Source organism: Anabas testudineus, chromosome 10 (assembly GCF_900324465.2).
Source record: "Anabas testudineus chromosome 10, fAnaTes1.2, whole genome shotgun sequence".
In the NCBI taxonomy this organism is placed as follows: Eukaryota; Metazoa; Chordata; class Actinopteri; order Anabantiformes; family Anabantidae; genus Anabas; species Anabas testudineus.
In genome coordinates this window covers 13,727,910-13,755,894 of record NC_046619.1, presented here as the reverse complement: position 1 = coordinate 13,755,894, position 27,985 = coordinate 13,727,910, and the positions used below count along the sequence as shown (strand labels likewise).

General features: G+C 39.1%; 3 protein-coding genes across 6 annotated transcripts; 1 reads left to right on the top strand and 2 right to left on the bottom strand.

The window, feature by feature from the left end:
• Positions 1 to 2: 2 nt before the first annotated feature.
• scyl1 (SCY1-like, kinase-like 1) lies at positions 3 to 9,407 on the top strand. Its single transcript, XM_026358129.1, has 18 exons — positions 3 to 203; positions 891 to 1,031; positions 2,568 to 2,690; positions 2,822 to 3,048; positions 3,252 to 3,342; positions 3,574 to 3,729; positions 4,163 to 4,321; positions 4,431 to 4,538; positions 4,757 to 4,870; positions 4,990 to 5,145; positions 5,254 to 5,442; positions 5,973 to 6,048; positions 6,196 to 6,393; positions 6,527 to 6,675; positions 6,803 to 6,892; positions 7,152 to 7,469; positions 7,593 to 7,671; positions 7,996 to 9,407. Exons 1-18 carry the CDS (start codon positions 96 to 98, stop codon positions 8,118 to 8,120), a joined length of 2,607 nt encoding a protein of 868 aa, XP_026213914.1. The 5' UTR covers positions 3 to 95; the 3' UTR covers positions 8,121 to 9,407.
• Positions 9,408 to 11,397: 1,990 nt separating this feature from the next.
• Positions 11,398 to 15,261, bottom strand: rarres3l (retinoic acid receptor responder 3-like). Its single transcript, XM_026358013.1, has 5 exons — positions 15,133 to 15,261; positions 14,264 to 14,327; positions 13,900 to 14,008; positions 13,493 to 13,761; positions 11,398 to 12,118 (listed from the first exon to the last, which is right to left on the bottom strand). The coding sequence occupies exons 2-5, from the start codon at positions 14,276 to 14,278 to the stop codon at positions 11,999 to 12,001; spliced, it is 513 nt and encodes a 170-aa protein (XP_026213798.1). The 5' UTR covers positions 14,279 to 14,327; positions 15,133 to 15,261; the 3' UTR covers positions 11,398 to 11,998.
• A 669-nt stretch (positions 15,262 to 15,930) lies between these two features.
• On the bottom strand, positions 15,931 to 23,951 carry LOC113160650. 4 transcript variants are annotated; one of them, XM_026358011.1, is made up of 7 exons: positions 23,621 to 23,951; positions 23,438 to 23,512; positions 22,287 to 22,529; positions 21,757 to 22,068; positions 19,379 to 19,567; positions 16,178 to 16,252; positions 15,931 to 16,106 (listed from the first exon to the last, which is right to left on the bottom strand). In XM_026358011.1, the coding sequence occupies exons 1-6, from the start codon at positions 23,717 to 23,719 to the stop codon at positions 16,220 to 16,222; spliced, it is 951 nt and encodes a 316-aa protein (XP_026213796.1). In that variant the 5' UTR covers positions 23,720 to 23,951; the 3' UTR covers positions 15,931 to 16,106; positions 16,178 to 16,219. The 4 variants fall into 4 exon arrangements, with proteins under 4 accessions (XP_026213796.1, XP_026213793.1, XP_026213792.1 ...); XM_026358008.1 differs by having other exon boundaries at positions 15,931 to 16,252; XM_026358007.1 differs by lacking the exon at positions 16,178 to 16,252.
• Between the last annotated feature and the right edge of the window lie 4,034 nt (positions 23,952 to 27,985).

Here is a 27,985-nt window from a genome sequence, read left to right as displayed (position 1 = left end):
TTGCTAGCTTCCCTCAAATTAGCTCTGCTAGCATCTGTACAGTTCTGCTTTCGCTGTGTGTATGTGTGTTTGATGAGTTGTGGACGAAAGAGGAGATGTGGTCCTTTTTTGCCAGGGATCCTATCAAAGACTTTGCGTATGAAATTCTACCAGACACCCAAGAGAAGTCTGGAATATGGACATTACACCGGGGGAAGAGAAAGGTAAAAGAGGCAGACTGGTGCCGATTGATTCTCCGCTAACTCTTAGCATTAGCTCGCTTCGTTACGGAGGCCTGTCAGTTAGCTAACTAGCTAACGTTAGAGTTTACTAGAGTGATATAACCTTTAGACACGATGTCCGGTGTTTTATTGAAGTGTTAACACGACAAGTGTATCAGTGTGTTTTTTCTCTTGCTTGCTCATTAAATGTCAGTGCTGATTTAAATTTTCTGGTTTGTTGCGCGTTTTTAGTTTTTGCTAACGAAGTCAGTTCGTGCTTTGTTTACTCCGAGAGACAGACACGTCTTTCTCGCCACGTCACCCAGGTTTAGCGGTGTTAACCACTGTTATTCGCTTTGTCTTAGGGATAACCCCTAACTACACTAATTATTTTTTTGTTCCTCATCGCTCCTCACAACCCACAGTCTTCACTATTATTGTAGAGACGCTGAATCTAGACTGTCAGTGTCATCCTCAACGCTGCAGAGCCACATAATGACAACCCAACAGCAGCTTCCTGTTTCTATCATCCTGAAACATGTTCATTGTAATTTCTTAAACTATGATGCTAGTGTATTTGATGTGCAACTATTGTTTGGTTTTACTTAGCAGATATGTGTATAATGGCAACGTTTTAAATACCTCGTCATTTATGTGAGTGATACATTTCACCCCAACCTGTCTCCTCAGACCAATGGAGAGCCAGTGTCTGTGTTTGTGTACGAGGTAGCACAGGGAACAGAGCAGCAAACACAACTTGCCAAGGCTGCCTTCAAGCGTATGAAGACTCTCCGTCACCCAAACATCCTGGCCTATGTCGACGGATTAGAGGTATGGGTATTTGTGTGTGTGTGTGTGTGTGTGTGTTCACTTCAACCCACTGTCATGCTCTGTCATCGTTTATAACGTGTAGAAGGAAATGTACCAGAACATGTTTAGAGAATGTGGCGAATGTGCAGTGAAAACATACACATATACTGCTTGCCAAAAAAAAAAATCATCATCATCATTTAGTCATACACTCTAATATTTCGTTTGACCGCCTTAAACTTTGATTACAGCACATATTCACTGTGGCATTGCTTCAATAAGCTTCTGCAATGTCAACATTTATTCCCGTCCAGAGTTGCATTAATGTTTCGCCATGATCTCATGTTGATGATTAGTTAGTATCTGGACTCCATGTGTGCAAATGATGTCATGCTCCCTGAACCTCTTTTTCACAATTTGAGCCTGATGAATCCTGGCATTGTCATCTTGGAATAAGCCCGTGACATCAGGGCAGCAAAAAATCCATTGATGGAATAACCTGGTCATTCAGTATTTTCAGGACTCATCAGACCACATGACCTTCTTCCATTGGACAGTTCTTCTCCCAGTTTTAGTAGTTTCATCAATCTCCTTAGATGTTTTCTTTGCATGATTCATGCCAATAATTTGACCCTTTTGAAACAGATTAACATCTATTCCACAATCACAGGATGTGTCTTCCGACTACTGCTCACTGCATCAGTTTGGGTTAAATAAGTTGTTGCCAGCTGATACATAATCATCCATGCAGTAATTATTCAATGGGAGGCTCTTACCTGTTTGTTTAGTTAAATCCTGGTGGGGACTTTTTGTTTTGAAAGGGCAGTGTATAATTAGGTGCTTCTTATCTCCACTATGTCTTTCTGCATGTTTACGTTCAGATAGAGGTGAGTATGACAATGGATTATGTAGGATTTTAGCACTGTAACAATAGTTGTAGGTAGCGTACTTTATAGTGTAACCAAAATCAGTTTCAGGTAGTATGAGATTAAACATCATATTGTAATACTTGAACTACTAGGCCAGTTTTGCTCTGTGATTAGTGTCTTATGATGAAATGGTAAATAGAACATGTATAACATGACCCATTGTTCAAAGGAATTTTTAATTCCAGCTGTTAAGGTAATGTTATACTTGTCTACTAGCAAAACTTTGTGTATTGATTGTCTTGTCTGTGTTTGTTTCACATTCATAATTTTCCTCTGGTACTACTGCAAAGCTGAGCAGTAACTAGGTAGTTGCCTGTCTTCTTAAACCAAAACTGATTCTTACCCTTTTAAATTGTGCTCTTTGCACACTGCTGCACATATTCCAGAAGTCAGTGTTAAAGGACTGATTTACTGTGTGTTAAGTTACTGTGTTTAGTAACTGCATAATACACAGTGCAATATGGAAAATGGAAAATTTGTAAAACCACCTTGTAACATGAATTTTTAATGTTAGATATATGTATCCCTATAGTCTTCTATTACTGTTGTGAAAGAGTGTTTTGTCATACAAATGTAGTACAGTCATTATATTTGCTAAAAAACGTTAATTGGCTTGTGGTTGTTGCAGACGGAGAAGAGCCTGTATCTGGTCACTGAGCAGGTGATACCCCTGGCCATCCATCTGAAGGCCCAAGCAGAGAAAGGTGGAGCTGGGGAACTGGAGATCTCATGGGGACTGCATCAGATAGTGGTAAGGACAGGACAGTGCCCCTGTTATTCTTTTAGGAGAGCCATAGTTTTTATCATTTCTGTTAGCCAGCTTCCAGAAGCCTTCACTCACTTTCTACACATTTATTCTGTTGTGTTTGCCATGTCCTACAGAAAGCCCTGAGTTTCCTGGTCAACGACTGTCACCTGCTTCATAACAATTTGGGCATGTGGGCTGTCTTTGTGGATCGGGCCGGAGAGTGGAAGCTCGGGGCGCTAGACCATGTGGCCCCTGAGCAGGGAGACCCAAGTGGGGTCTCACTCCCTGCCCCAAAGGCTGTTTATCCTGACATGGAGAAATATGACCCACCAGAGATGTCCAACAGCAGTGGAGAGAAATGGTGAGAGGGCGGTATAAGGATAACAATGGATTGAGAGGAGCTGGTCGGAATAATAGAAGTTATTATACAGCAAGAAAAGAAAGTTAGTGCAGAAATGACAGGGTTTCATATAAGCTTCATTATAGGACTATGAAGAGTGAAGTGGTTGCTACCTGGTTTCATTCAGGAACCTTTGTAGTTAACTATGTGCATGTTTGTTCCAGGGCTGGGGAGGTGTGGCGGCTAGGCTGCCTGATTTGGGAGGTGTTCAATGGGCCGCTCCCTCGCACTTCCTCTCTTCGTTCTCTGGGAAAGGTACGTCGCCCTGAGAGCTCCTTTCTGTAATCACAGCAACCTTGTCACTGATTCTGTGACACATCTATACTTTTTTCAAAACTACTTCAAGAGCTGTCACAGTAATTAAATAAGCTGCTTTGGGGAAAATTGGTAATTTTGTAAATTGGACACATTTAGATTATCATATTTATTTAGAAATAAAGACAAACCAGATATTTTCCGCTTCTCTCATCCTATCTGTGCCCACAGATTCCCAAGGCCCTGGTTCCTCATTACTGTGAGCTGGTGGGTGCCAACCCCCGGGCTCGGCCAAACCCAGCCCGCTTTCTCCAGAACTGCAGAACACCTGAGGGGTTCCTCAGCAACAGCTTTGTGGAGAGCAACCTTTTCCTGGAGGAGATACAGGTCCATAGTCATCATGTTTAACAGTAAATTTTGAATTGGAGTGTTATTTGTAATTATACTAGATGTACATTGTCTATAACGAAGTGCAAAGCTTTTGTAAGTGTTAAATCTGTACTATATTACAACCTGCATGTCATATAATGTGTTTCTATTCAATTTAGTTTTCAATTCAGTTATTTTGAACAGTGACAGATAACAACAAGAAACATAATTTCTATAAGTACTAGGCAGAAATGGAGAGGAAAAACTCCCTCAGCTTTTTTAAGCCTAGTCTTAAAAGTAGAGAATGTCTGCCTTTTGAACATGACCTAGTTTCACAGGAGAGGAGCTTGATAGTTAAAGGCTCGTTCTGGGAAATTTATTTTCATTATACAAATTCAGTATATATCATCACATAAATTGAAGGCATCTCCGTTAAATTGATCCTCTCTAGATAAAGGACCCAGCTGAGAAGCAGCAGTTCTTCCAGGATCTGAGTGAAAATCTGGACTCCTTCCCTGAAGACTTCTGTAAACACAAGGTCCTGCCTCAGCTGCTCACCGCCTTCGAGTTCGGCAATGCAGGTGCAGTCGTGCTCACACCACTCTTCAAGGTTTGTCCTTACCTCTCTGGGAAATGTTCACATCTCCTAATTTATCAGATGATGTTTTTTATTTGTGTGCTTTATAAGTATTAATGATCTTGATGTATTTGTCTGTCAGGTGGGGAAGTTTCTGTCAGCTGAAGAGTACCAACAGAAGATCATTCCTGTTATTGTAAAGATGTTTTCATCAACAGACCGAGCCATGAGGATACGACTCCTGCAGCAGGTATGTCAGTCTATTTGATCTGGCAATCTCATACGGTGATTTAGTTGGTGGGTTTTTAATTATTTAATTTAGTACCATGTCCTAGTCGGCAAGACTAAAGAAAAAGTTGTGGGATAAGGTTAGAAAAAACTATTGGGAAATGGGAACCAGATGATGCTAGAGGATTTAAACATTTACAGCATCATTGCTTCTTCTCTCTTTCCATCTCTCTGTCTCAGATGGAGCAGTTCATTCAGTATCTGAACGAGGCAGCAGTCAACTCACAGATCTTCCCTCACGTTGTTCACGGCTTCACAGACACTAACCCTGCCATCAGGGAACAGACTGTTAAGGTACAACTTCAGACAACACCACAAACCTGGTGGTGCTGTTGCACATTACTTGCATACTGGATTCTGCCAGCCTGCTGTGGTCACATAACTCTTCTTTGTTTTTCCTACTTCCTCTCTAGTCTATGTTGCTCCTGGCTCCCAAGCTGAATGAGGCCAACTTGAACCAGGAACTGATGCGTCATTTTGCCCGGCTGCAGGCCAGAGATGAACAAGGTCCAATCCGGTGTAACACCACTGTCTGCCTGGGCAAGATCGCCTCCTACCTCAATGCTGGGGTAAAAGACACACATCTCAAAACAGACAAGTTGATTATTAAATTTTAAATAACAGTACAATTTAGTGAGTATTTTCTTAAAGGAATTTGGTTGTACCCTTTTTCACAGACTCGGCAGCGAGTTCTGATTTCTGCCTTCTCACGAGCCACTAAAGACCCCTTCCCAGCTTCACGCTCTGCTGGTGTGTTGGGCTTCGCTGCTACACACAACTATTATGGCATAACAGAGATCGCTGCCCGCATCCTACCCACACTCTGTGCTCTTACTGTTGACCCTGATAAGAGTGTCAGGGACCAGGTAAACACTACTACTCCAGATTGGTGACATGATGGTGTTTTTTTTTCTTAAAGCTTAAAGCTTAATATTAAACTAACTAACTATATCGAGGATGTTTGAAAATTTCTCCTTAATTTAAACATGATAGAGAAACAAGGCATGTATTGTGCTGAAGAACAAGAGCAACCTAGTAGAAAATACAATAATATGTGTATTTGTGTATTTGTGTATTACAACATATTTGCTTTGAAATGCAGAACAATACATTTTTGGTTCTGTGATATTCTGAGGCTGAAGCAGTAGATGCTGTGGCACATAGAATAAGATCTGATCAGTGCCTGATGACCCCAATCACACAATATGGTAATAAGGAAAAAGTAGAGAAAATGTAGTTGAGTTAAATTATCAAACTGCAGAAAAACAGCAGGTTCTGTGTGCAAATCTTGTATTTATTGATGTTTAACCTTTTTAGATTATTTATTTAGTCATCACTGGACTATGCTGACGTATGTTCTACTCAGCACATACTCTCCTGTCTTTCTTTCTTTCAGACATTCAAAGCCATCAAGAGTTTTCTTTCTAAATTGGAGACTGTATCTGAAGACCCCAACATGCTGGCTGAAGTTGGTATGTAACACTACACTGAGTAGCAACATTCCCCACCACTGAAATGTTGCATATAGTTCTTCAAATTGCGCAAATATTTTGATGTGAATAAACACTTTCTGTTTAATATCTCAAATTCTAAAACCAAGACTTTCTCTGGTCTCACAGAAAAGGATGTAGGGTCGTGTGCACAGCCTGCAGGTGCGTCTTCCAGCTGGGCCGGCTGGGCTGTAACTGGCATGTCCTCGCTAACTTCTAAGCTGATCCGCAACACTCCAGGGACAGAGGGGGGTCCAGCAGCAGAGGGCAGTGGGCCTGCCAATGCCACCAGCCCTACAAGTGCCACAGATTCAGCATCTGCACCTGGTAGAGTTTACCAATTTAATGCATAACAAGTGAAGACGTATCAAAATCCAATCCAGGGAGTCTTTAACCATGTCCTACAAAGTTATAGATTTGCCATCTGCAACCTCATGTCCTGTTTTTCTCTTCATTGCAGCTTCTGCAGATAAAACTCCACAGGCTTCTCTCACTCACCACTCTGCCTCTAGTCGTGCCAACAAATCACAGACTCTTGAAGTGACAGAAAATGATGATGAGCAAGTTGGAGAACGCTGGGATGATGAAGAGGACTGGGGAAGTTTAGAGGTACGTTTTCAGCACTTAAGACTAAAAGAAAAAATGACTAATTAGTGAGACGTGTGTATGTTTGTATTGATACATAATTGTAATTTCAAGTCTTGCTTAAGCTGATGACTGCTTTTTTTCCTTAAAGGAGCCAGAGAAAGGTCACAATGAGACAGATGACTGGAACACTGACTGGTCAGGAATGTCTTCATCCAAAAAGAAGGCTGGCGACAGAGGAGTATGAGCCCTTTAAGAGTCCCTACATTGCAAATACTCCTTCTAATGCTACAAACACCACTGATATTAATGACACTATTACTGTGGGTGATAATGTTAAAACTCTAATACTGCTGGTATGGGTAAATTTCAAAGCTCTTTATAAATACTTCTTGGAGTACACAAATGTTTCAATTAGTATTTTCTATATGTATATTACTTTTTTATCAGGCTTACAATTAGTCCTAATTCTACTCTTTTATCACCTTGCCGATATTTAGGTGGGGCGCACGTCTTCTTCTGTGGCAGTGAAGAAGCAGAGCTCCGACTGGAGCAGCTCAGGCTGGGATGCGGATGATAGCTGGTCCAACGAGAAGGAAGGCCAGGGTCAGAGCTCAGCAGGCGAGGAAGGCTGGGGCAACGACTGGGCGGACGAGGAGACGGACACGTTGGTGAATAAGAGTCTTCCTCTGCCTGAAGGAGTGCGGTTAACCAGTGAATACAACTGGGACAGCAGTGGCACAGCAAAAGGGGCCATTCAAAATGATCTATTCGCAAGCGTGTCGCAGAGAAACACAGCTAGCACGGCTGTATCCACGGTGAGGACAGTGAGAGGCTAAAAAACAAAAATCAAGACTTAGAGAGATACAGATTAACTTTGTTGTTTGTTTGCAGTTTATTGTAGTTATTTGTGTGATGTGTGTCTTGTTTCTTCTTACCAGGCTGGAGATGGCTGGAGTGCTGAGGCGACAGGAGACTGGGGAACTGAGGAGAGCTGGGAGTCAGTAGATGGAAGCCAGGGTAAGTCGAACAGCTGGCCTCCCTACTCTGAAATGAGACCTGCAATCAGATTTTGCTGGTGGCAGTATTAGATAAAAATGCAAATATGTCACATTATTGACATTTTTTAGTTCACTGAAACATATTCATAAAGCTTGATTTATTCTTCTGGATCAAATCTACACTATATAGCACATCACAGACCTATGTCTGTGTGATCTACAGTACATAGATTCAACACAGAAGCGTATATCAAGCTCAATGTTCACGTGTTCTTGCTAGGTCACCAACAGCTCACTTATTTCATGTCTGTATGCCACACTCTCTGTATTTATTGCTGCCCAGGTCTCAGCAAAGCTGAGTTGTCCAAAAAGAAACGGGAGGAAAGGAGGAAAGAGCTGGAGGCCAAACGGGCAGAGCGCAAAGCTGCTAAAGGTCCTCTGAAACTGGGCGCACGAAAGCTGGACTGATGGGAATCCAAAGAGAGAGAGATGATGGTGGGGATGGAGAAGGAGGCCCACAGTGATCAGACCCAGAGCCGTGGATAGAGGGTTGACATTCCACAAGTAAAGGACCACAGATAAGTGTTAGCAGTGCAGACAATACTGTGAACAGTCACATCCATGGAGGTGGCTTGTTGCTTGAGCACAGGTGAAGGTGACTTCTACACAGTAGATGACTCTCAGCCTGTAAGGAACTGACAGATGGCTGGAATCTGGTGCTTTGTTGTTGACGGGAGAGCATGAAAGAAAACCCAGAGACATGAAGCACTCCTTGCAGCAGAGGCCTGGTTTAATTAGACAAAAATGTTCCACTAAACATAAAGTTACAGTTGTAAAGATGGTGTATATAAAATCTGCATCTTGTGGTACAATGTCATGAAGAAACCTTTTTTTTTAATGGAGAAATATATATAACAGAATTTCAGAATTAAACATGTTTTTTTTTTTTAAGTACACACACAGTGGATATGAATGTTTTAGTTCAACTGTCTCTTAAAACCAATCTGTGCATGCACTTGTGTATTTGTTTGGCCTAACAAAAGGTGTCATGGCAAGGAATTATAAATGTGTTGGGTTACTTTGTGCAAACAAGGTATTTACCAAATGAACCCGACGAGGGAAACATTTTGCTGTTTGACATGTGTAAATGAGAAATGTGTTCGGCCGTGGGAAAACCTTAAATTGAAACTCGTAACCTGGTTTTAGCGGAAAATCAGTTTGTGAGTTCACATGATGTTTTCCTTCCTCCCAGGAGATGTACGATTTCCTTTGGAGACCTTGTCATGCATTTATACCTCAACACCCTGGAGAATTCACTAAAACATTTGAGAACCATTTTATAGAGTTAGCCTTAGTCAATGTAGGGTGGGATCTGGGCAAAGCAGAAGCTTCTTTTACTCTTTTATTTGTGCCTTTATTTAATTGCAGAACTGCTCAAGAAGAACCCAGAGAACATTTCAATGTGGACCTGAAATGTCTCAGATGAGCAGACTTTGCTCTTTCATCAAACCTTATTGTGTGACCCCATATCTCCTGTCTGTGTTGGATATGGTGTTGTTAGGTTTGGTGTTGGTAATAATAGAAAATACTGTATAGATAAGCCAGCTGATACAATCAACAGCCATGTCCTAGTGTGGGCTGGTCAGGTCGGGAAATATGCTGCAGTAGTCTAAATAAGACCGGAGGGATTGTTCTACAGAAAATCCAAATCATGTAGCATGTGAGCTATTCTAAAATAAAAATAACAAATCTGAACTTGTTTCTTCTGTATATTAAATATCTATGTCTCATGGTGTCTTCACACTTCTGAACAAACGTAATTCATAATCTGAGTATGTCGTGGTGAGCGACAGAATTGTGTGTTGTCTGTATAACTTAGGATCAGTTATTTCAAGTAATTACACAAACACACTGAGACTTTAATATTTTGTTATATTTACCTCAGACACAATTGTAACAACCTTGAATTTATGAAGTAGGGTTGAACAATTGGTAGCACATGGGATCAAAACAAACTGTCAGTGTTTCTGCCAGGCCATGATAAATCCTTAACTAATTAAACCTAAATAAGAAATTATATTTTGTCAGGGTCAATAGAATTCATGTGAGTATTTTCTGATCTCATCCAAATATGTCACAAAGGGAAAATCTTTGGTGCATAAGTTGAACGTCCACCTTACAAGGGCTGAACACATTACAGTCATTTAACAATACAGATACTTTAGTTTACCAATGACGTGAACTGATGTCACTGTCAAACAGAGAAAAAGAAAGTGAAGGAAATAGAACTGACTCATTTAAGGGTGTGTCCTGCCCTCTTCAAAAGAAAAAAGATCAGATCTCCCCCCTAGGTCACTTTACCTATTTGAATATTTGCTTTAGTGACGCACTACTTTCACTTCAGCCTTTGACAGACAGTGATCATTATTTTGATAACAACATATCACACACTTACACAAGTGGCAGAAGTATGGATGTGAACTGTTGTAAATATCAGTACTAAAACAAAGAGTATGGATGTATTAATCTGTAGCTTTCATTGCTTACACTGAGCAGGTAATTTACTTTTTCAGATCCATTTGTTCAACATATACAATATTAGCCTACACAACAAGTACATGCCATAAAACAAATAAAAAAACTAAATCACAACAGCAGTCATCTCAAGGCATTTTACCGTGTAAAATTAGACCTTAAAAAATATAACTATATACACAAGTATATAGAAAACCCAACAATCCCTCTCTTTAATATAAGAAGTGGGTGTAGCCAATGAGTGGGAACATTCCTTTATAGTATGTGAGTAATTGGTAAATATTTTACAGTAATGGGAACAGATGAGGACTTCCTACAGGTATTTTTGCTGCATCCTTTTTGTAACAGAAAAAGTTTTATGACTTATTGTGAGGTCCCATTGTAATTGTATGTTTTCTTTTCTACAGTGATAATCATCTCTGGTGGAGCTAAATATTACTATGAAGTACAATAGTTCCAGTGTGTGACCAAAGCTACTTGTTTTTGGAAAGGTATGGGTTCATGTTGACTTAATCAAACTATATTGTACAATGATGAGTGTTTTAAAACATATTGCTGTATGCTTTGTGTAAAGGAAATCCAAAATATGTAAATTAAAATTAAATTTTCAAGATAAAAAAAAAAACAGATAGTGCCTCAGTGTCAGTGCTGCCATCATGTGACCATCAGATGCAGCAGCAGAGACTGTTTCCCAACCCTGTCTACTGGAGTTCATGTAGGAGAACACATAAACAGATGTATTACTGCCCAACATGACAGTTTTTAAACCTGCCTAGAGAAAGTCACTGTAATGTATTACAGTAAACTCAAATAATTATAATATAGGAATGGTGAGATTATTTTAGTTTTCATGGGAGAGCAGTTGTACAGAGCAGCCCATCATGCAGTTCAAGAGATAAGACACGAAATAAATAAGATTTAAATTACAAAACCACATATCATTGGAAAAAAAAAAGTTTAAATTGAAGAATCTATATGTAGAATTTGTAGAATATTTTATAGTTAATATTTAATCAACTAGTTTGAATACAAGTTACACATTGACCAGCTACTGCAGCAACATACTGCTTGTGCATTGATGTATTATTTCTTATTATGTTCAACATAAAATCAGAGGAAACATTTATAATAATAATTTGTGTATTATTATTGTGTATAACTGTATTTTTTACTCCAGTAAAAAAAATAAAAAAAAAAGACTACCATCACGTGTCACACAAATTAGTCTTTATTCAAAACATTTACAAACAATTTAACATCAGAGGATAATAACATGGTAAAACGTGATATTAGCTTTTTGGCTTTCCTGTGAGACCTAACAGCAATTTCTAATCACATTAGCTTTATATATATATATAATGATAACAGTAATCGCCATTTAGATTTCAAAGCCATTTAGATTTGATTCAAGCAAATATTATTCCTTCATTTTTTTTTTGTTTACAATATCATAAATCTCATCCTTCAAGACCCAAACATATCTACAGTGATCTTCAAAATGTATTAATATTTAAATATATAATTTATCTTGGCACCTTAATTAGTGTTGTGCTTATTTGTTAAGTTGAGATGTTAATGTCTGAAAAATAAACAGTGACTAACCGACCAGCTATAAATTAGTTTTTTAAAGCATGGAATAAGAATCGATGGACAGATGGAGATAAAGCTGAGTAAAAAGGTTTCTGATTGATCACAGATGCTTTTGTGTAAATTTGGCAGTTATCCGAGATCAATTATGATGATGAACTATGAGTTAGGCTTCGCTGGTGATCTATAAATCAAGCCACTGAACAGTCGACCTGTAACTTCAATCACTGTGTGTCCTTTTCTTTTTTGCTGCCTCCAAACAGAGCTCCTGCCAGATACACAATACCCAGACCCACCGCTGCAGCTACACCTACAGCCATGACTGTTTCTCCTGCCTTACGCACCTGAAGAGGGAAAATAAAGAGCTGGTGAGAAGGGGCACGAGGAGCTTACATTCAGAACTCCATTACAATTATTCACAAGTTTGAAAATATCACTTACAGTGTTTAGAATGAAAGCAGTGTGTACAAAAAAGTGAGTAACACAATATCCTCATATTAGCTTTTATTGGGAAACACGCAAAGGCATTGAGGAGCACTGCAGTTGTTTGCAATCAAAACATGAAGGAAGAAAGTATCAAACTTTCACGTCTTTCAGGTTTTGGTTGCTATTTTTAAGCATTTAAGATAATTTTAGCTGGGCCGCCTATCATTTTCTGCACTTCTTTGCATTTCCCCTCTTCCCCTCAATCAACCTTTTAATCAAACATCAAGTACTCCTGTTACTTCATAACATAATAACATCTACATAGGAAAACACAAATAGCCTGTGCATAGAAACACTGCTCTTTATTCCCTTATCTCTCTGTCGGGCTCCAAGTCACCATCTCATTTACATATCTAACAGTTGGCTGTTCACATTTCATATGTGAACAGCCAACTCATGTATCGTCCATACTCACAAAATCTATATCTGTTTATAGATAACTAAACATAACAATACGCCTTTGTTGGCAAGAAGGACAAGAGAAGACAAAATAAGATTCAGGCTGATACTCTATCCAGGTTCAACAGCAAGTGCTGAATTACGCTCAGTTGGACAAATAGAGGTCTTTAGATATACAGCATAATTCAAACATATTTGTATCATCAGAAACGTTTTCACAGATAATCAGCACACTGTTCTTTACTCTGAACGAACATTGACCAACTTTTCACCGTTAAAAAATGTTGAACAAACCCAGAGTAGTTCAACAATGTCCACAAATATTTTCACCTAGAAAATGTGTTACAGCACAGATAAGGTCCCACCCAGCAGAATATTCCTGAGCAGGTCATGTGCAAGATAATAAAAAACTAAAAATATTTTGACTAACAAAATAAAATACACAGCACAACTCTGCATCAATGTACCACATTGTATCGCCCACATATTTAGTATAAAGCATGTTTTGTTTTTAATTTTTATCTACTAGCATCTGGAGCTCAGACAGGCCTCTATGTGAACACTGCTGCAGGGAGCAGGAGCACTGTGTAAAGCAGTGTACAGTTTGGGCTCCGTCCTTTAGTAGTTCAAAGTTCCTGCATTTCTCTAGGAGTCATTTCATACTTCATACTTTCATCATCGAGTCTGTGCTGTTGCACTGCGGTGATGAAATATTCATATTTGCTTCTGAAGAGACTAATGTAAGTAATGAGGTACACATCCTTGATTTTGGCTGCACCCTGTCCCCTGGACAACAAAGTGTCTTGTGTATAGAAGAACATGTGTCCACCTACCTGCCGGGACTCGGCTTTGCCGTAGCGCAGCTCATTAACAAAGTGCTCACAGTTCCCCCTGAACACACAGTACGGCAGCGTCTTGCCAACCAGTGCACAGGCCTCCCTAACAATGATGCGAGCTGGGCGGGGCTCGTAATCTTTATCCAGGCTGTTGTTGATCGTCCATTGGTTGGTTCCTACCACATCCCACAGTTCCTCTTTCTTCACCACAGCCTTCTCAGTTAGGACAGACATCATGCTGTTGGCACCTGCGCCTGGGACCTCAGCTGCAAAAGGAAGGAAAAGAGAGAAACACGCATTGTTGTACAGGGTTTAAGAACTAAAACAGATGATCAAAGCTGATATTCTGGTCTGATGTGAGTGTGGTCTGTCTGATAACAATGCTTTATGGTGGAGGAACTCACAGGGTGGTGCCAAGTGAACAACTAAGCCATCGCCAATGTAAACAGCCCAGTGCTGATAAGTGCCACGGTAGATTTCTATCAAGTCTCCAAGCTCTGGTTTCACATCGTACTTGGTTTAGAAAAGAGAGAAGAAAAAGACTTGAGCAACAACTGCTGCACATTCGACCTGACTGACATAATCTGGGTAAAACAAAGATAAGATAGGACTTTCAAAGTAATGTACATAAAACTATATAGTAATATAGCAGTAAACACACTATGAATCTTGGCCAGTGCATAGGATCAATCATTTCTACAACAGAAAAAATGCTATTGTACTTTTTAACTTTAATTATATATTATGGTTAAGTGATAATTTTCTAACCAGAGTTGGGGCCATGTCTGTGTCTCTTTGTCAGGGATCCTTGAACTGGTTTGACCTTCAGCACCTGGAGGAACAATATCATATTACAGTATGAACCAAATATTAGAAGAGTTTGACAGTAAAAGTAAAACTAAACATTACATGGTCTGAAAAAGGAAACACGGTCAGTGAAACACTTATTTAAACAGTTGTACTGAATTTCAAAAAGTTGCACTACAAAATAAGACATTTAAAAAGCTTCGAATAGTAGTTTTTTCCCCATTGTTCGCTGACTTTTTATCAGTTTCATTTTGAGTCAGCGTTTGGAGAGATGGTGCAGGGGACGATGAGGTTTGTGGTGCACCACACCTCCAACTTCTGCAACACTGTACAGAGACTGTGTTTCTGTTGTTAATCCTACTTTAGTTCTTAAGCCTACAACAATGGACAGCAAAACCAGAATTTCACAAACCCAATGAAGGTATTTCTAGGATCTCCTTGATAGTTTGTTTGGATAGTTGTTACCTAGCACCTAAGTGTTTGCCTGTGTGCGTAAATCCTGGCTTGATTGTTGCCTTTTCTCTGAGAATTAATTTTACAACCTGTAAATTTTAATGTCGGTCTGCTGAGCTTCATACAAGGTTAAGGATAAAACAGCCTGTGTAATTCATATCGAGAAAGTTTTACCAAAACAACAGGCTACAAACGACTGAGCGACGGGTGCTCAGGCTAGTCGTTAGCTTGAGCTGATCTTTGTATTTACGCATTTAACTATCGCTGCGTTTAGCTCCATTTGTACCAACTATAAAACACTGTACCATCACAAAAACGGTCCCCCGCTCACTTCACATGTCTATTTATATAGGTGATTTAGCAGAGCATCGGCTTACCTTCACAGAAACGTCCACAAACCAATTTCAATATCAGAGACGACACCAAAGCTCAGCTGTGAGCGGTCAGCTGTGCGTAATCAGCTGAGAGCGATCAGCCTTCACAATAAAAGCATTTAAAACATACACTACATACACTGCCCGCCAAAAAATAAATAAATGAACAAATACAAATAAATAAATTAATAAATAAATAAAATAAAATAAATCACACACGCTAAGACACTGCTCAAAAAAATAAAAATAAAGGAAACACTTAAACAACACTTACTAGATCACGAAAATTTTAATATACCAGTTGAATCTTTAATCTTCAATCTTTATTCATTACATAGTGGAACGTGTTGAGATCAAATGACATAAGAATGACCAATGGAAATCAGAATCATCTGGATTTTGAATCATATTTTAAATAAAAGTGGAAAAGTCAGATTACAGGCTAATCCAACTTCTGTGGAAATTCCACAAGACAAAATGTGACTTCCACGTGCTCCCTTCAAGGTCTGGGATGGAACGAGACATCATGTCCCAGAGTTTCCACATGAGGGCTAGCATTGTCATGCATCAGTAGGAAAGCAGGGTCCACTGCACTTACAATAGGTCTGAGGATCCATCTGGAAACCTAATGGTAGTCAGGCCACCTCTGGTTGGCACATAGAGGTCTGTGTGCGGAACTCCAAGGAAATACCTCTGCAGACCATTACTGACCCACTGCAACACATGTTGTGCTGGAGGATGTCTTTCTGAGCAGAAACATGCACATTAGTGGCCTGCTGGAGGTCTTTTTGTAGTGCTCCGGTAGTGCTCCGGCAGTGCTCCTTTTCCTCCTTGCACAAAGGAGCAGATAGCTCAGATAGTCCTGGTGCTGGGATGTTGTCCTTCTATGGCCCCCTCCATGTCTCCTGGTATCTCCTCCATGTCTCCTGGTCTACAGGCCTGTATCCTGGAATCTCCTCAATGCTCTTTACACTGTGCTGGGAGACACAGCAAACCTTGCTACCACAGCCCAGCCCATTGATGTGTCAACAAGGATGAGCTGCACTACCTGAGCAACTTCTGTGGGTTGCAGACACCGCCTCGTGCTACCCTAAAGGATGAGGACAGGGTCTGTGTCCACCACCTGCAGAACCATTCCTTTATATGAGTTTTTGTAATTGCCTCTGATTTCTACCTGTTGTCTGGTCTATTTGCACAACAGCAGAAACAAATTGATTCACAATCAGTGTTTGTTTCCTAACTGGTCAGGTTCAGTTCCTACCAGTGTGATGGACTAGGAATTACATTGGAATGATTTTGTGTTCCTTTTATGTTTTTTGAGCAGTGTATTTCGTTGAACCACCTTAAGCTTTGATTACAGTAGTTATGTTATGATTTACCCACCTGTCAGTACACAAAAAAAACTCTTTTCCCAGTTGCTGTTTTAGTCTCTCTCAATGAATTGTTTACAGCACAAACCTGAAATTAGTTCAAAGTAAATAACTTCTCATTTTAAAAAGTTTGTTTTTACTGATGTGTAGGGTGAGTTTTTTAGGAAGAGAAAAATAAGTAAGAGGATGTCAGAACTAAGGTGTTTAACATTGTTCTATCATTGAATCTTTACATACATTTAAGGCCTGAACATTGTAGACTTCTGCAGAAGATTTGGCACATGTGGACTTAAACCCAGATGAAGTAATGGTACCATTGTCAAATTTCAAACATGCATTTACTTTTATAATTTCAGTAAAGAATTTGATTTGAAGTGGCATCAATTCTCCACGACTATATGTGTGGTACTTTTGAGTTAAGTACTTGAGTACTGAGTTTGGGTCCTAGTCTAACTATCTACATTTTCAGGAGCTAACTGTAAACAAAACTTGTTTGTGCAACACATATGTCATAACTACTATAAATATATAAAATCCACAATGCTTTTTATCCTCAAAAACTGGAACTCCCCTGTCTATTTTTGTGTGTTTACAGGTCCATCATACATTTTCCAATGTGGCGGCCATGTTGGCGTTTACGGACACTACCACTAGATGTCGCCATTGACAACTCTCGGTGCTTCGGGCTTCATTTTGGTTACCGAAGAAGAAGACCAACTTCCGGCTTTGGAGGCACTTTTGTTGTGTTCTAGTCCTGAAACTGAAAAGAGAAAACATCAAAAATCTGATATTGTAGTTCACGGATCTTGCTGTACAGTCATGTGTGCACAGCAGTGGGCTCAGGCCAAAGTGCTCACTGAGATGGATCTTGATGTCTGACTGCACATTTTGTCAGGAAGCTGAGTGTCCAGTTGCAGGTTGCAGTGTCCACACCTAACAGCCTCAGCTTTTCCACCAGCTGCTGTTGAATGATTGTGTTAAAAGCTGTTCTGAAGTCGATAAAGACTCTTCCTCTCCAGATGTGACAGTGTGAGGTGGATCTCAGTGGATTAGTTATCCCAATATGAAGATATTAGGGGGTCCAGGTTTGTTGGGAGACTGTTCTTCATGTGTTTCAGAGGTAATTGTGGTCTAAATAGCAAAACATTACAATTACCATTTTCGCAAATAATAAAGGTTTTAAAATTCTGTAAAGGAATTAGGTTTTATTGATTTTTTGGACTCTCCTTGATAATCTAGAGCTGTTTTAAAGTCTATGTGTTGTGGCTTTGGACATGGACATTGGACATTCACCAGGATACTTGAAATCTATGAGAAGCTGAGGAAGTGGAGATGCAGATGTATTGGGGAGAAAAGAAAATAGATTTTCATTTACATGTCAAATTATGTATTTTATTTAATTAAGCAAAAGAAAGCAAGCAGGGAGCAGCAATGACAGGCTATGCTAGGTCAAAATTGAAATCACAATACTCACAATACAAAAGTTACAAAAATGCTAAGATCTCAAAAAGTGATAAACATAACTCAATATTATGGTCTAAGGTCAGTAAGGTAAGTACATCATGTTGATTGTAAATAAAGCAGTTCTTGAGAATGACAATTTAATGTTAACTAATTGAACACATTGAGATATTTTATCTTATTGCCTTACTTACATTAGGTAAGACGAGTGGGGTAATAAAATTCTTCACATAGAGACAATGATATTAAAACACTGAATAAATGTAAATTATATATGAACAAAAACTTAAAATAACTCTGAACAACTGATTTAATAGACCATGAGGTGTTGATAACATGTTCAAAAATCAAAGACATTTGGATAGTTGTGTTTTCAAAAACCACTATCAAATAATTAAGAAATATATTAAATGAATATCGACATAAGAATCTGATGATGACAGAGACATTGATTTATGTTTGTAATAAGACATTGATTCATTGATTACTTGTTATATAATTAAAATACACACACATATACAATATATATACAGTTACATGAAAACATATTACATTGTGCACCTCCTGAACAATCCTCATTATTTTCTTATTTTGGTTAGGCAATTTTTTGGTAATAACTTGCCTTCATCTCATCTTTCCCTCAGACTTTACAACCCTAAAACTCACCATCTGTTATATCTCTTTGGGTATTTACAAAACAACCCCTTTGCTATGATAATCTCAAAACTGCCTTTAAAACTATTCTGTTATTATCCTTTGTAACTTATCTACATTATCGACATTTGATGTCCAAATTCACATTATTCTCCCAGAGATGCATCATTCATTGATATGATCATCAGCATCAGTGCATCTATCAGTGCTTACATGTACTTAAATCAACTGAAACATATGATGAACTGTCACTGGGTGCAAGTGAAGCACAGACTTGAACTCTTGTGGTAGGCACCTTCGTTTTCATTGCCTCCTTCACTTCTGGATTGAAGGGTTCATTGTTTACTCGTGCAAACATTTGAGAATAAGGGATTCATTTGACATTCTTTTGGGGAAAAAAAAGGAGAGAAAGATTAGGCTTGTCATTACACCTTTTTGTTTTAATTTATTTAATGGAGGTTGGTGTTACTCTGTCAGTTATATTCACAAGCTTCACCATTAATGTGCAGAGTTGCAAATGTAGAAAACACAACGAAGTGCAATGTCTGCATTTAAACGTTACACCATTTTTCAGATCTCTGCATTGTGATTACATTTTACAAAATCATGTAACATATCAAATAAAAACTAGAATGTGCAAATCCTTAAAAATGTGTGATTGCTGAAAGCAAGCTACAGCTCCTTGCATCTTATAATACTAGATGTACACGTGAAAAGTTGTGTGATATCATCAAACAGTAGAAATACTATGATTGCAAACTTACCCAGTGTTGTCTTAGGTTTCTTCTATGCATGGTAAGTGAATGGTTCTGTCCTCCATTATGTACTGAGCTGTTACCGATAGTACTGGCAGTAGTATTAGATGTAAATAGAACTCGAAGTCTATGTGCTGCAGCCTGCAGGTACAATGAAGAAGATCCAGCTTGTTTTTGGTTCCAAGTGTTATCTTGTTCCTAGGGTCAGTGCAGATCAAAGTTATTAAAGAATTGTAAACATGTATTATACATATATCTATCTATCCATTGATATCATACTCAGTGGTCGCTTTATTAGGTATATCCGTACTTTTATAGCACAAAGGACATTTTAAGAGGTAAACCCTGAACTGCTAGTATTTTGTTGAAATGAGGTTCACTCTCAATCATCACTGAAATGATGTTCTACTCAACACTTAACTGGGCATCCCTGGGAATTTGGACTGTTGTGTAGTTGGTCAAATGTAAATTAAATATCAATAATAAATATAGGCGCGATATTCTATATTCTAATCAAGAGTATAGTTGTTAAATTTGAGAGTAAGTTGATGATTTTGTTTTCTTAAAGTTCCCCTAAAGCCCTTCCCTCAGACTTCAAAACTGTAATTCTGGTCTCAGATTTCCTGTGCTCCTGCTCAACCTTTTCTCTTTGCACTGAGGCTCTTGCTGTCATTGCAAATCTTATGCTCACTTATCTGTCCACTTGCACTGGATTTCTTTATTGTATGAACTCAAATGACACTCTTAAAATTCACTAGTCAGTAGAACTGACCAATCACATGATGGGGAAGGGTTAAATGAGAAGAGTTTAGTGAGGAGTATTATATTGTTTATTTATTTATCTGTGAGCACAGAGGTAAAGCTCCTGGCTGTTGTTTTTGTTAGAGTAAAAATGATTTACTCGCTGATTTATAAGTTTCTTATTACAATGTTACTTCACTCATAAGGATAATTTCTTGGTTCTTACTTATTGTCATTATGAAGGATACATGTGTTTGATGTTTAATCCTGTAAGCAACAAGAGCATGTTGTACTGTGCTGAAGCTGCACTTTGCACACAGACAGGAAACAGGAAAGGTCAAGGAAAGGTCAGCGGCCTTGGAGTTGAACAGTTCTTGTTGCTATACGCCTATAACCAATGTTTTATCCTTGTATGGAGTTTCTTTTCTTGCAATATGATCATCTTATATTCATCATGTAACCATAGCATACACCCACATCTGTAACTTCAGGGTGTGTCTCATCTTTAATAAAAAGCTTGTACAAAGGGGAGACGGACGGAGTCGGAGGTGGAAATTCCTGGGTAAAGCATTTATGATGCTAAGACCTCAGGCCGGCTCCCCTTGCAAGTAAAAAGGCCGAGCAGTGTCCTTGTTGTGCTTTATTGTCTTCGTCTCTCAGCGTATGAAAAGTGTTGTGGTTATTTTAAATCCGACAGTTTTAAATTTCCTGATTTTTACAACCTGCTATGAAGGAGTACAAATGAATTACTGTACAGTTGCCTGTCTATGTGTGTCAGTAGCTTGTTTTACAACGCCACCTTATTGCTGTGAAGGTGTCCCCCCCTTTAAACCATCTTGGTCTATTTACACTGCTGTAAAGGCGCTCCGCTAACCAGCACCCCAGCGTTAGTGGTGTGACATTTAATGTGACGTATAAAACACACTTCAGTTAAACATCGCATTCAAAACATTACTGATGAGTGAACCATGCTGTGCTTTTGCACATTTTAGAAATGATTTGCTCTCAAAACATGGTTTATGTGCGTCAAGTACAACATTATCATGGTCACAGATTCAGTTCCTGCAGCAACCTGTAGGGTAGGTGATGAAAAGCTGGAGAACGATACTCAGACCACTACAATGTGTAGCAGGAAGGAGTTACTGGATAAACACTGGGATCTAGTTAATATTTAGTTTAAACATTTTGTTTAATCGAGGGTCCAGATGGACCCCCCACACTGGCTTGGTACCTTTTATACTGCACAGTAAGGAGGTTTATTGATGCTGTAAAGCTGCCTCAAAGAGGTAGTGTCATGGGGGCTAGTATTTCAGGTTAGAGTCAGTCCTCATTCGGAGTGGCAAACAAGGCAAGCATTAAAATTAGCAGGATGTCTCTGTTTTATATAAGTCATTTTTCACTGTGCATTTCTTTAATTCATCCAGTTTGTGCTATAAGAAAGAGTGTTGTGAATGTGAGTGTCTCTCTTACATCACTGTCAGTCACCTCCCGACACGTTTAAAAAGAATAAAAATAGAGAACGAGAGAAAGTCTATGTCACTAATTGAAATGACTGAGCCCTGAAGGTTGACTCTATGTAAGAACACTAAATCTTTGTTTGTTCCTTTCCTTTCTATCGCATTGTACAGTTTACTTAATATACTTACTGTCTCACTGGTGTCTGAGGAGTAAGGAGCATTGGACTCAGATCTATGTGGTTCTGCACCATGGGGTGGAAAGAAGGTTGATGGTCTTTGGTCCTCAGGTTCAGGAAGTTTGTGCAGACATTTGTGCAGCTGTTTGTTTTTTAGTATGAGTGTGTGGATTTTCTTTGAAATTTCACTTAAGGTAATTTTAAAAGACTCCTTGAAATCTAAGCTATGGTTCTTGCTCATGGACTTAGTTAAAGAACCAGATCCTTCAAGTACTGCTGGGATGTCAGGACAAGAGTTGAAACGACGTGGGTATCTTGATATCACCTAAGTGTATCACAAAGAAGAGAGGCAATGTTGTGAATTAAAATACAAATTAATTGTCTGCAATTTAATTAATTAAGTAAATTAATATTAACTTAACTATTTAGTTAAGTCATTACTATTAATCAGAGTTGTCTATGAAGATAAAATATAACCTAAATTATTGAATATCACGATGACCACAAAGTTATATTTTAGTTATAACACTTAGTTGTTTTTACCTGGTCCTTCTGAATTTGTTTCAGCAGCGCCTTGTGGAGGTGTCTCGGGGATTTCCCTTTTGATGTACCTTTCAGGTTGTTGACTGCATCTCTTATCTCCGTTTGCAGAAGATTCAACTGTATCTGTAGACTACGAGCAGCCATCAGCCATTCAGATGTGTTCCCAGGTGTCAAAATCTCTTTTATTGTTGTATTAAGGTTTTCTTCAAGCTCAACAGACTGTTCCTCCATCTCTGTCAACTCCTGGTCAAGATAATGAGATTAATATTAGACATGAGTAAAAGTAATTTAATTGCTTGAACATTTCAAAGTAGTCTGTGGGCTACGATGGTCTAATCTTTTTTAATTTGTGTGAGATTCTTTATGGACTATTATGATTTGCATTTAATTGCTTTTCATTGTTTTATAATGAGCTTTAGCAATGTTTATCTTTCAGTAATTAATTACAACAACATAATTTATTGATCCTCCTGGGGAAATTCTTACATGTCATGGAAAAGACAAATCCTGTATTTGCCCCTTCTTTATTTATTTATTTGCATATTTGGCAAACATTTAACATTACACTATTATGAAACATGAAATTAAATTGGAGAACTGGAAAATGTTTATTGTCATGTGAGGGAAAACTATCTGTTAGCTTAAAGGAATATGATCAGAGCTGGGGATTTCTACTCTGATACTGTAGGAATAAATGTTTGACGAATAACGTTACTGCTAAGTTCCGTGTTTGATGTTACTGTTTTTACACAAGGTATGTCTACTAAATCTGATTTAAGTTGTTCCACTTAAGCACACAAAAGCAAACTCGTTCGGCACAGACAAATGTTAGACGTTGTTTAATTGAACGAGTAATATCATTGTATACGTGAAGTCCATGTGCTGTTCACTCTCAGCAGCGCTGTCTATTGAATTTTTGCTTCTATTTTTGGGTCCACTGCCTTTGCACCATCTTTACTTTCAATTTCTCAGCCATAAAAAAATTAATAAATAAAAAAACAGACAACCAACCAAACGGATTTACAAAAAAACGGAACGCGAAAGTTATAGTTTGAGCAAAAAAAAAAACAATATTTCTGTGTGTTAAATCAGCTAATAAGCTCCACTGAATCAATTATTATTAATGTTGTTGGTGGTGTAGTGTTAATTACCTCCATCATGTCCTCTGGATCCACTAACCATTGGCCTGACAGTCCAGCACAGAAGCCCTCGTACCCGTATTTATTCTAAAGCGACATCATTTAAATTAGGTTTAACACTGTGTGTCTTATAAACATATTGGCCTAGGCCTAAATGTAAAAGTAAATATGTCAAACTGCGTTATAGCAGCCTACCTTTGAAACCTCCGGTCGTTCTTCCATCACATTTTGGAACTGAATTTGAAGGGCTTGGAGCACGAATAGTAAACTGTAAATCTTATGATAATTCTTCATGTTTCCCAGCGAAACGACCAAAAGTCGACTGAACAGCAGTGAAACTGTGCAGATCGAGGAAGCGCTCAGTGAAGCGTGGAGCGGTGCAGGAAGTGGTTTGAATCTAACTGTGCGTCTTCACAGATCTGAAGAAATAGAAATCACAAGACGGTTCGTGGGTGGTGTTAAAGTGTTGAGAATTCGTGAGTGACGTTTTAGTTGGTTTGAATAGTTTTGGTGCTTGTTCAAATAAAGTCTACAAGGAAAAGGAAGTTTTCCCCTGTGTGGAAAGACTTTGATTTGGTCTGTCTCAGCAGGTAAGTAGGCTACGAGTAGGCTGGTGGCCCTATGTTGTAACATGTAGGACCGTATTACAATGCACTTTATTCTTCCACAATATTTTCTTTTATTCTTAGGTGATCCAAGTTGGGCTACAACAACAGTTCATCAATGCTGAGGCATTTTCGTGCTCTGCATGAAAATAATGAGGGAAACGAGATTAGATCCAGCCAGGGGGGTAATTCAAAATCTACTTTAGTGACATGTTCCTATTTTTATTAAATTTTTTTTACAATATTTATATTTTGGTATTATTTTATTGGTATTTATAGCCAACTATAATGATGACATAACATAAATAATAGGCCAGAAGTCAGATTTATGGATAGATTTCAAACACTTTGTCATCAAAACACACATGGAAAGTGGACAAATGAAATTCTGTTGCAGAACTGGATCACAGATTGTTTAACAATGTGCGTTACAAGCTTAAAAATAATGTAAAATACTACTGATATGATTTTCCTCTTCCAGTAATCAGAAAGGAGGAACTGAATGAGGCTTTGGTCTTGATGATTGTAAGGGAATTGCCCAGCATCATCTGTGCCCTGCAAATGTGTTTTTTCCAAAACAGAAGGAATTTCCAAAAAGAGAAATCCCCCCAACACTGTCACGGTGCCCTTGTAAGGCATGAGATTTCTTTATTTATTGCTAGCAGCGTGGCTAATACAACTGGAGACAAGTATTTGTCTTTGTTAAGTTAGCTTGTATTGGTTTAAGAAAATCTACAGAATATTTTTGGATCACTGTTACTACAACAGTATATGATGCTGTCACAGCCTGCAGACACGAGGACTTTGGCTGTTTTAAATAGTACTATTAATAAAAACTATTAATTTTTTAACATAACATAAAATGCAATTTAGAAAGGCTGTTTATTGGGAAACAGTTCCACCAACCTAAAACTAAATATGCTAAATTATATTAAACTGGATCATGCGCATAATACAACCACAAGGGGGCACAATCCAGTGTCATCTTGTACCAGTCCCTGGTTTGGATAAGTGCATGCCTAGAAAAAGTACAACAGATGCAGTATTTGCTCTGAGGATGCTGATGGAGAAGTACAGAGATGGACAAAGAGAGTTGCAGTAAGTCTTCATAGATCTAGAGAAAGTGTATGACAGGGTGCTGAGAGAGGAGCTGTGGTATTGATGAGGAAGTCTTTAGTGGCAAAAAAGTGTGTTAGAGTAGTGCAGGACATGTAGGAGAGCTGTACGACAGTGGTGAGGTGTGCTGTAGGTGTGACGGAGGAGTTCAAGGTAGAGGTGGGTCTGCATCAGATGGCTCTGAGCCCCTTCATGTTGACTGTGGTGATGGACAGACTGACATATGAGGTTAGACAAGAATCTCCATGGACTATGATGTTTACAGATTAAATTGTGATCTGTGGCGAGAGCAGGAACCAGGTGGAGGAAAATCAAGAGAGGTGGAGGTGTGCTCTGGAAAGCAGAGGAATGATGGTTAGTCGCAGCAAGACAGTCACAGCAATACAGGATACGTGTGTGAATGAGAGGGAACCAAGTGGAACGGTGAGGTTACAGGGAGCAGAGGTAAAGAAGCTCCAGAACTTAAAGTACTTAGGGTCAGAGTTCAAAGCTATGGAAAAAAGAGGGGAAGAGATGTGTGCAATCAGGATGGAACGGGTGGAGAAAAGTGTATGAAAGGAAAGGTGATCCAAAACAGTGGTGCTGTACGGAGACAGGGGCAGAGTTGGGGGTAGAAGAGAGGTTCTCTTTGGGAGTGGCAAAGATGGATAGGATCTGGAGTGAGTACATTAGAGGGACAGCCCATGTAAGATGTTTTGTAGATAGTCGGAGAGGCCAGATTGAGTTGGTTTGGAGGCGAGATTGTGAACATAATGGTAAACGGATACTGAGCTGCCAGGCAGGAGGTCTAGAGGAAGACCAAAGAGGAGAAGATGGATCCAAGATGGCGGCGCGGCAGTAGCTCGCAGCAGCCTCTCCGGAGACCAACAATGGTGCTTTTCGTGGTTTTCCGCGTTTTTAGCACGACCACACACAATCATGCCATCTTTCAGATGTAAATTGTATTCATTTCCGCTACTGGTCGCTGCTGTTTTGTGTTTTGTGTTCTGTTTTTGCACTGTCTTCTGACGTCTGTCTGCACTTTTTCTTGTGTTCTTGCACTGTTTGCACTAGGTTGCACAGGATGCACTTTATGTGTTTTGCTAGGACAACTTAGCAGTCCTCAGCTCCATGTTTGTCTTGTTGCCGTTTTATGTAGCACCATGGTTCTGGAGAAACGTTGTCTCATTTCACTATGTACTGCTTCAGCTATATGTGGTTGGAATGACAATAAAGCTTCTTGACTTGACTTGACTTGACTTGAGATTTATGGATGTAGTGAAGGACAAGGATGCAGAGGACAGGGTTAATTTGCTGTAACAACCCTGAAAAGGAACAGCTGAAAGGAGAAAACTGGACACATAAAACTTTAGACATAAACTGAACATGTTGCACTTTGGTGTATGTGACAATTTTTGCAACAAATACACTCTTAACTGAGTGTAGTTCTTATTACCTGTTACGATACGTTACGATTTTGTTTTATCGAGATACCATATCAAGCATGTCATATCAACCACTGTTTACAATAAAACAAGAGATACTCATTGGTTGGTTTTTTTTTATACATACAGTAAACAAAAATCATGCACTGACAATACTTCATGTATTACATGCAGTCATTGTCACAATCTATATTTATGCTGTTGATCCAACATCATCAGCAACAACAGCAGCTATGTTACACATTCACTGTAGCTGCAGGTGATCTGACAGCTGAAAGATCATATAGTGTTTATTTATTAAGCAAACACAAACACAGTGATAACAACAGAAGCACTGACACAGCACAGGATACTCTCAGATTTAACAGGTCGTTATGGATCATAGATAACGCAAACATATTGTGAACCGCCACCGTGACCCTTCGGGGGATCCGTAGATCACCGACCAAGCGCTCCTCTACAGAAAAATCAGTGGAAGTGATTTCACGAAGATATTTATACCAAAATAATACTGAAAGTACTCGTTTAAGCAGCAAGTCTTTGGAGAAGCTACCTAGTCAGTTTGCTTGTTAGCTTCAAACCCTTGTTCGGTAGCTTTTTATTTTCCACTGACTCACGTACATGACTTAGTGAGTTCTCTTTTTATGTAATGTACCACGGTAGACAACAGGTGGCAGTGTTGGACCATCACTATTATCAATACATAACACAAAACACAGAAAACACATCAAAAATCTGATATAGTAGTTCACGTCGGAGCCCTAAAGCCCAGAGGTGGGTTTGGTGTGACGCTTTGATATTAAAAAACAAGTGATGTCTGTGGTGTTTGACGGGAGTCCGCTGAAAGCGATGCAGAGCTCACACACTCACACCCCGCAGACAAAGAAGACAGCGACAGTGTCGGCGAGACTGGTGATGTTCCCGATTCTGATTTGAATTGATGTTGTTGTACTGGAACAAGAAAACAAACAAGAAAGCAGTGGTCGAGTGAACTAAACAGTGAATAAATAGAGTGCATAGAAATAAATTAATAAATGGCTGGAAGATTTAATCCTGTTGTGCTGCCATTGGTCCATCAGCTGCCAAACCAGGACTTGAAGCTGTGATGTTTTTATTGGTACCCCTGAAAATGTAGTGAGATGAGGTGTGGGACGAGCTGTTTATCTGAGCCTTGGAGGGAGTGGAGATGCTTTTGTGCTTGTTTGATGACTGCTGTGGAGTTGATGGAGAAGGACAGGTCATCAACAAGGAACCTAATACTGCTGACCCTCTCCACCGCAGCACCATTTATGGTGAGATTTGTGTGGTGATCTTAGCCAGACTTCCTGAAATCAAGCACCATTTCTTATGTTTTGTCCACATTGATGTCAAGCTTGTGATATCTGCACCCTACTGCAAGCTGTTCCACCTCCATT